The following is a 9013-nucleotide window of genomic DNA, read 5'->3' on the forward strand; positions in this document are numbered from 1 at the left end:
CACCGGGGTAGTGAGTCGACGCACGAGTTCGTGCGACTTCCGCTTCCGGTTGGGACTGTGGAAAAATGGCAGCTTCCATAGCGGCCGCGGCGTTACCAGGAGCTTTCGGGCGGCTGGTGTCTGTATGTAGCCGCAGCATTCTGGCACCCTCGAGACCCGGAGCTGGTGAGACCAGGGAGTCCTGGGGAGGGAGAAAACAGAAGCGGTGCGCCCGCCGTCTGCCGCACGTGTGTCTGAGTCCGCCTTGGTGCCAGGTGTGTGTTGGTTGCGTGTGTGGTGAATAGTGCACCGGATTTGGAATACGAGAACCTGGGATGAGAACGCGATTGCTTCAATTCGTTGTTTAATAATGAAAAACGCTATTAAGGTTGTGTGTAGGTCTTATATTACAAAGATACAAACAGGCTCGGAGAAGTACCACCCAGGGTCATATAGAGGGGACTTCAGAGAGAAGCGATTCAGAAGCCACTATATGTGGAGGGTTTTGATGCCTGAACGTGGACATTTGTCCTCGGGCTGCTAGCCACCTTCGGATCTGAAAAAATGACGTTGAAGAAAGGAGTGAGTGGTTTTGATATTAGGGTCTTAGACCATGGATGAACCATCTTGAAACGGAACTAGTACCTAAGTGGTGTGTCTTTAGTTTTGTTGGCCATGCTTTTAGCTTTGAGTATGTGTTGTGTGCATGTATGTGTGCAAGTGGCTGCACATGCCATTGTGGAGACCGGATGACAATGTGAGGTGACCACTGTTTGTCTTCTACCTTTTCTTTTTTTAAAAAAAGACTTATTTTGATGTTTATTTTTGTGTGGGGGGGTGTCTTATAGATTTGTTTTAGTAAAGGTGCTTGTGGAGTCTAAAAAAGATCAGATATTAATCCCATAGATTTGAGGAGAAAAAACTACTAACCCAGATCATCATGGACAAATTAATTAAAGCAAACTTTTTTGTCCATGCGCACGGCTGCTTTCCCCAAGGCAGGGTTCAAGAGGTCAGCGTTCAGGCATGGATGAGATAAGGGTTCTTATAGATTAAATCTGTCTAAAAGAGAAATAGAGCTCGCACAAAGGTGAACTCAGCGCTTGGGATCCCATGCCTTTAATCCCAGCACAGGAGTGATATGGCCGAGTGGAGAGAGGAGTATAAGGTGGAAGAAGACAAGCTCAGGTGCTTTCTGAGGATTCGTGGAGATGGATGCAGTCTGAGAGACAGCATTCAGTCTGAGGTTTCGTAGAGAGGATTTATAGAGACAGGATCGCCCCTTTGGTCTGAGCATCGGTAGAGGTAAGAACTCTAGTGGCTGGCCACTCTACTTCTCCCTATATTTGACTCTGGGATTTTATTATTAAGACCATAAGATGGATCTCACGCCTAAGATGGAGTCAGGCCGATTCTATCACAGATCCCCTGGAACTGGAGTTACAGCCGATTGTGAGCTGCCATGTAGGTTCTAGGAACTAAACTTTGTCCTCTCCAAGAGCAGCTAGTGCTCTTAACCACTGACCCATCTCTCCATCCCCTCCCCACCTTATTTCTAAAGGTTTCTTACTAATCCTGGAGCTGGCTCTTTTGGCTAGATTGGTTAGTTAACAAGCCCCCAAGATCCCTTTGTCTCTACTCCTGAGTGCTGGGATAACAAGCAGGTGGTGCTCTGCCTGGGTTTTTATTTTAATGCTGGTGATCCCAACTCAGGTTCCCTCACTATATAGCAGGCACTTTATCCAGCAAGCCATCACCAGTCCTCACCTGGACGTTTTCAGAGGCAGGTTGTGATACAGTAGGTCAGACCAGACATGAGCAACAGATCTGTGTATTTCATCACAGTAACTACCCACCATGTTTCTCTTGTTCTTACAGCCTCCCTCTGGTCTGCTTCTCGAAGGTTCCATTCACAGAGCACTTTGTATCAACAAGGGTAATAATACCAATATGTGGGTTTGATGGGTTTTCTATTCATCTGTAGAAATGTTACTTTCAAGTTAAAACTTCTCAAGCCGGGCAGTAGTGGCACATGCCTTTAATCCCAGCACTCAAGCGGCAAAGGCAGACAGATCTATGGGTTCTAGGCCAGCCTGGTCTACAGAGCAAGTTCCAGAATAGCCAAGGCTACACCCTGTGAAAAATAAAACAAGAAAACAAACCAAATGCTTCTCTAAATTTGAGGCTGGGTGTAATGGTAGTCTGTTATCACATGCTTTTAATCGCAGCACTTTGGAGGCAGAGGCAGATGGATCTCTGTGAGTTTGAGACCAACCTGATCTACATAGCAAGTTCCAGAACAGCTAGAGCTACATAATAGAGAGACCCTGTCTTTAAAATTAAAACAACAACAACAACAAAATTCTCTACATTTTGATGGGGTTGTGAGGACTATAGCTCAGTGATAGTATGTTTGTCCAACATTGTTGAGGCCTTGGGTTCCACCTCCAGCACAAATGTGCATACACACACACAGAGTTAGATCCCAAACAAATAATACATGCATGCATGCATAAGCTACATATATGCATACTCCCAGAACAGCATCTGACATACAGATTTGGCCAAAACTGTAAGGAAACCTGCTATGTGAATATTCTCAGCAGCAGAAGCTTCTTTGATTGTTAGAAGGACAAATTACAAAACAGTCCAAAACCATGAAGAACCCCAAGTAGCATTTCACTGAGCAGCCTCTTCTTCCAGTTCTCCTGTGACAGGTCTAGCCCTCCTGCCAACTCCATCTTCCCAGCTCCCTCTTTCTGTATTCTTCATCTGGCTCTGTCCTGCACAGTCACTGAATCTAATGGCACCCAAACAGAGACTCTTAGAGAACAGCTCCTTCCAGCTAGTCCTGGTCCCCCAAGGTCACTGCCTGGCCACAGACCGTAGAGTTCATATTCCTAGAGACTCTGAGAACTGGTATGGTGGGAAAGTGTCCATTCATTGCGCAGATGTGCACCGAACTATTCTGTGTGGTTGTGAGTAGCATAGACAGACAAGGCTTAGGTCTGAAGTCTGCACATTCCCCTGGGGACAGAACAGCTGGAACTCCTGCGTTAGTCATCTAGAGCCAGCATTAGTGTTGTGGGTCTCATACCCCTCCATAGCAGCTTGTGCGCACACACCATTCTGACACCACACAGCTGTTTCTTGGGACTTGAAGCTGCCTTTCATGTGTGTGTGATGTGAGTTTATAAAATGGCTCTGCAGAAACATCCCTAAGACCTCCCTGAGTTCACCACCCTGGGAAGAAGTGGTTCTGCCAGACCGTGCTGAAGAGACCAGACACCACGCAGGTAAGACTTTGCAGGGGCCGGGCAGAATGGCCTTTATAGTCCTTGTACTTGGGAGACCCAAGCAGGAGGATTACAGAGTATTCGAAGCCAGCCAATACCCTATTTCAAAAGCCAGAACAAAAAGGGAAATGAATGGGTAACACCCAGTGTCCACTCTCATGAGCCACTGAGTTAATCATTGCCATGGAGCAAGATAGTGGGTTTCTGAGTGCTCTGCACCACAGCACATGTGAGCCCAACATTTAAGGTGCACGCTCATTTGATAAATAGTCCTCCGGCATCTGCGCGAGGCAGTCGTGATGGGAGTGGTGAGTGGGTGCACCTCTATCTCCAGCTATGTCATGTGTTGGTGCACGCCTGGCATCCCAGCGCTCAGAGTCACAAGTTTATGTCCATCCTGGGCTACGTGTCAGGAAAGGCAGCCCAGCTGTGCCAGCTGTAGTCACATCTGTGTTTCCCAGAGTTAGAAGTGCCCATTGTTGCGGACAATCTTCTGGCATTTAAAATATTGTTTGAGATACTGTTCAAGACAAATACAGTCCTGCCTAGGGGTCTTGTGGACTTGGTGAGAGGACTTTCTACAGCTATCAGAATCCATGAATGTCTCCCTGATGTAGAACAGCAAAGTGTTTGTGTGCAGCCTGTGCAGGCCCTGCCTGTTCTATCTGGAGCATGTCTGTCGCTGACCTATGTGCTCACTCTACTGCACTGTTCAGGGCACCACCACCAGGAGAGGGCTGCGTGTGTTTGGTGTGTGCACCCATTTGATTTTGATGTTTTTGTTGTTGTTGTTTTCTGAGTATTTTTGATCTGTGCTTGGCCAGTTCTGTGACTGTTGAGCCAAGGACACTGAAGGCTCTTCCTCGTTGAGCCTTCACCAGCAATGTGAGGAGCTGCTTCTGGCCTTAGCCTGTCTCCAGGACAGGAATTGTCATGTCCATCCTATGTGTCCAGCCCTTGGCCTAGGGTTGGGTCTCAGTGCTCAATTGGTGCCGTTCATGGCAAAGTTGAAGGCTAGGGGACTGTGACTTGAGCCAGAGGGTGATAATGGGAGCAGAGAAGACGAAGTGGGGAGAGCTGTCAGCTCAGAGAGACAGAATTCTGGCTTCTTAGCTGCAGAAGGACTGTCCTTTCACTTTTCAGACTGCATACATCGTCACCCTGGGGTGTAGCTGAGGCTAGACTCAAACCACTACAATCCTCCTGCTTCAGCCTCCCAAATACTGGGATTATAGGCATGTGCCATTCATGTTCAGCTTGCCCACTGTTCTTAATTGATTTAAAAAAAAAAAGGCAAAACAAAGTGAGGGTTCTGCCCCAAAACTGCACTCCTGCCCACACTCCTGAGAGCACCAGCCTAACCCTGAACCTGCCCACTGGGTGGGTAAGTAGGGCTGACGGACTGCAGGGAGCACCCCTCACAAGTGGATGGCCAGGGCCTGTCCAGGGAATGACTGCCACCTGCTGTCCTGCAGAGGTTGTGAGGAAGGTGAATGAGCTGATCGCCACGGGCCAGTATGGCCGGCTCTTTGCTGTTGTGCACTTTGCCAGCCACCAATGGAAGGTGACCTCTGAGGACCTGATTCTAATTGAAAATGAGTTGGACATCCAGTGTGGAGAGAGGATCCGGCTGGAGAAGGTGAGGTGCAAGTTGTTTGGTGGATTCAGGGACTCGGGCACCAAGTGTGCATCGCTGAGAAACAGGAGTCCGGTCACGGTGGATGGGGAATAGGATCAGTGCGGGGCAGAGCAAAGGGGAAACCAGGGCTGGTGGAGGGTGAGCAGGCCAAGTGCGCCTCCATAGAATTTCAGTCACCAGTGTAAAACCACCACTGGAGCTCAGAACGAGCTTTCCAGCATCTGCTGTTGCAGGGAGGCCGGGAAGTTCCAGCAGGATGCTGTGTGGGCAGCAGCGATGGCAGCCAGAGCCGCTTAGTGTTGTTTTACTCTCCTCTTTTGGGGGTCCGCCACCCAGCTCCCAAATAAACACACACAGAGGCTTATTCTTAGTTATAAATGCCCAGCCTCAGCTTGGCTTGTTTATTGCCAGCTTTATTTTTTTTTTTTAACTTAAATTAAGCCGACTGCCTTTTGTCTGGGCTTTTTCCTTTCCTTCTGTATATCTCACTTTCACTCTTACCCCATGGCTGGCTGGCCCCTAGCATCCTACCGTCCTCTCCTTGTCCTCTCATTGCTCCTCCTCCTCTTCCAGATTTCTCCTTCTAGCTATACTCTCTGCCTGCCACCCCACCTAACCTTGCTCCTGCCTTGCTATTGGGCCATTCAGCTCTGTATTAGACCATCAGGTTTTCCAGCCTTACTCTGTGGCTGACTGGGTAACTGGCCCCTGCCATCCTCCTTCCCTTGTTCTCTTGTTGCTCCTCCTCTTCCTAATTTCTATTTATACTCTCTCATCCTGTTTGTCCTCTCTGCCTGCTGCCTGTCCTGGCTTCTCCTCGCTGTTGGCCGTTCAGCTCTTCATTAGACCAGCAGGTGTTTCAGACAGGCAATGAATCACAGCTTCACAGAGTTAGACAAATGCAGCAGAAACAAAAGTAACACACATTAAAATCATATTTCCCAACAGCTTAGTGTGATCATTTAGTTTTTATTTGAGACAAGGTCTCCTGTATCTCAGGCTAGCCTCAAACTTGCTGTGAGGACAAGACTACTCCTGATCCTCTAGCATCCACCTCTCCAGGGGTGGTGGGGTCAGAGATCAGCTTGCAGAGGTCATTTATCTCCCTGCACTGTGGGCCCTGGGCCTCTCTGTGTTTTCAGTTCCCTATCCAGTTTCAGCCTGTGGGCATCACCCACTCCCTGCTCCCAGTGGTTTCTGTGACCTTGGTGAGGAGCCAGCCATTAAACATGCTACATTTTATCCTCTCAGGTTCTGCTGGTCGGGGCAGACAACTTCACACTCCTCGGCAAGCCACTCCTCGGGTAATGAGCTGCTAAATGCTGGGCTTGGGCAGGGCCTGGGCTGATTGACAGACTGGACACAGTGTGGTGGGGCCCAGTGGGGATTACTGCACATCACTGTGAGAGCTAATGCAATATCCTGTTCCATTCTGGAGGGTGCTTGCTGTCCCAGAGGCGTCCAGCCGTCCATCACAGTGCAGCTTCTCTTTCATTTATTTTATTTTGGTTTGTCAAGATAGGGTCTTTCTCTGTGCCCGCCCTGGCTATTCTGGAAGTCACTTTCACAGAGATGCACCTGCCTCTACCTCACGGCTGTGGGATTAAAGCCTGCGCCACCATAGCCGGCAGCCATATAGTCTTTCAGATTGTCGGAAGGGCTTGTGGTTCAGCTCAACGGGAGAGTGCCTGCCTGTTAAGCTTGAGACCCTGGGTTTATGTCTCAGCACCACAAACAAAATTTAAAAAATAAATAAATAAATAAAGTTTTCTTTGTTGTCTTTTTGAGTTTAACTGTGTAGCCCTGGTTAGACTGGAACTCACAATATATACTAAACTGACCTTGAATTTGTGGCCATCCTCCTGCCTCTGCCTCCCAAGTAGTCGGAGGCCATACCTGACTAAAAGACTTCTTAAATACTCTGCATTATGCTTTCTTACTATTTTTACGATGTTTGCAGTGAACAAACCAGATGTAGCATACATGTCTGCTGCCCCTGCGCAGGAAGCAGAGGCAGGAGGATCAGAAAGTCAGAGTCACTCCCTGGATATAAGGGGAGTTCAAGGTCGGTCTGGGCTGCGTGAGACCTTTGCAGAACCAGGAGTTCTCTGGGGCCCACCAGGGTGCCAGTAAGGCTGACGCTGCCCAGGAGGGGCACTCTCCAACCACCGCCCAGTTGTCCTTTCCTTCCTCTTTTCTAGAAAGGATCTTGTGCGTGTTGAAGCCACAGTCATTGAAAAGACAGAGTCATGGCCCAGAATCAACATGAAATTTAGGAAAAGGAAAAACTTCAGGAAGAAAAAAAGTAAGTGCAAGACAGTGAGTGTGTTGGGGCCCTGTGCTCCCAGCACAAGTGGTTGTAGCCTGTGTTCCCTGCCAGGTAACTGGGCAAAGCCAGGGTGATGTCATGCCAGTGTTTGTGGGGTAAGGACCCCAGTACTACTCACATTACCCCAATGCAACATAGCAGCTGTGAACCCAGTATGGCACCTACCTTGAGACACTGGGGGACAGCAGTGGTATTTTGGGTGGTTTTGGAAAACCAGAAGCAGCTCCCACATGTGCCGGGTATAGTTGACACTCCATGGCACAGTGGGCTTGGGTGTGTGGGGCTGAGGCCAGCTGAACCGTGCAGGGCAGGAGGGAGCACCAGTGCCTCTTGCCCTCCAGTCATTCTCTCTTTTCTGGAGTAAGGGGAGTTCCTGAGGGGAAGCACAGGGAACCCTCAGTGCAGATGCCACTGCCCCTCTTCCCTGAGGGAGCGCCTGGTTATTAGGCTCTAATAGGTGTGACCCATCCTGTTACCTGCTTTGATCTCATGTAGACATTTGATATTGTTCTCAAAGCATGACAGATAGAGGGACACAGAACACCAATCCCTGCAAGGCAGAGGTGCCCCAAGGGCAGGGCCCAGGATCAGAGTGGCTGCAGAGTGTGTCTGTGGGGTGGCACAGCAGAGGTTATGACCAGACACAGTGCTCAACCTGGGTTCCCAGCACTAAGGAGGCTGAGGCAGAGTGCCCAGCCAGCCTGGGCAACACAGCAAGGTCCTGTCTCAAACCAAGCCCAGGACCAATGAGATGGCTTGCAACTAAAGACACTTGCCAACCCCAGAACCCACATAGGAAGGAGAGATTTTACCCATGTTGACTTACACACACACACACAGTGGCAACCTGCATGCACACACACAATAAACGCAATAATAAATTTTTTTTTAATCAGCTTCCTCCCTACATCACCCCCAAAATAGTAAGAGTGGCAGATGCGAAGCTGTCCTAGGCAGTGGGATGTTATCTCGTGTATCCACCCCAGTCAGGAGTGCCATAGTCTGTGTAAAGAGGGAGGGAGCCTTGCCCATCCCTGGCCCTCAGATTGAGTTGGTCCATCCTCCCCTCAAAGCTTTAAGGCCAATGCAGCTAGAGGAGCAGACCCTAGCTAGACCTCAGGCTGCTGGGGTTCCAACATCTGCAACTGTAGGTGGAGCCCCTGGGGTGAGTAAGGTGGTCAGTACACATCAGATAAAGACTGGGGGAGGGGACATGGCCAGGAGGCAGACAGCATGCACTGTTGGAGTGAGCTGGGACCAGCTGTCTGCGAAGGAGATGAGGCCCAGCCTGTGACAAGGTTCTCTCTTTCAGTCATCGTGAACCCACAGACCATCCTCCGGATTAACACCATAGAGATTGCACCTCGTTTGCTGTGACCACAGAGCGGATATCTAAGAAGCATGAAAATAACCTCAGGTCTGTACTCAGGATGCTGAGGCAGGGAAATCACAGGCTCCAGAACAGGCTGAGCTACACAAGACCCTGTCTGATAATAAAAACAAATAAAGTATTTTGTAGGAAACTGAGCCAGTTCGTGCCTGATTATTGGTGGACATCCGCTGTGTTTGAATGGCCATCACCCTGAGCCATAACAGCAAACCTGGAGAAAATGACTTCCCTCCAGCCCTGGCCAAGCTGGCTACCTGAACAGACAAAAATGGTATTCTTAACAGAGGGGGTACTGAAACCTGGGAAAGGGTCAAGACCAGGGATGGGTTAACAGCTGGGATTGGGTATGTGGCCTAGGTGGCAGGCCACTTCCCTAGTGT

The 9013-nt window shown here is 49.4% G+C and overlaps 1 protein-coding gene across 1 annotated transcript; it reads left to right on the forward strand.

Moving 5' to 3' along the window:
- The first annotated feature begins 20 nt into the window (after nucleotides 1–20).
- Nucleotides 21–8770, forward strand: Mrpl21 (mitochondrial ribosomal protein L21). The gene is made up of 7 exons (XM_050137094.1): nucleotides 21–165; nucleotides 1858–1915; nucleotides 3190–3275; nucleotides 4751–4914; nucleotides 6166–6218; nucleotides 7116–7219; nucleotides 8556–8770. The coding sequence occupies exons 1-7, from the start codon at nucleotides 66–68 to the stop codon at nucleotides 8618–8620; spliced, it is 630 nt and encodes a 209-aa protein (XP_049993051.1). The 5' UTR covers nucleotides 21–65; the 3' UTR covers nucleotides 8621–8770.
- The last annotated feature ends 243 nt before the right edge of the window (nucleotides 8771–9013 follow it).

Source organism: Alexandromys fortis, unplaced genomic scaffold, assembly GCF_014885135.2.
Source record: "Alexandromys fortis isolate MF-2015 unplaced genomic scaffold, M_Fortis_MF-2015_v1.1 scaffold_3, whole genome shotgun sequence".
Classification (NCBI taxonomy): domain Eukaryota; kingdom Metazoa; phylum Chordata; class Mammalia; order Rodentia; family Cricetidae; genus Alexandromys; species Alexandromys fortis.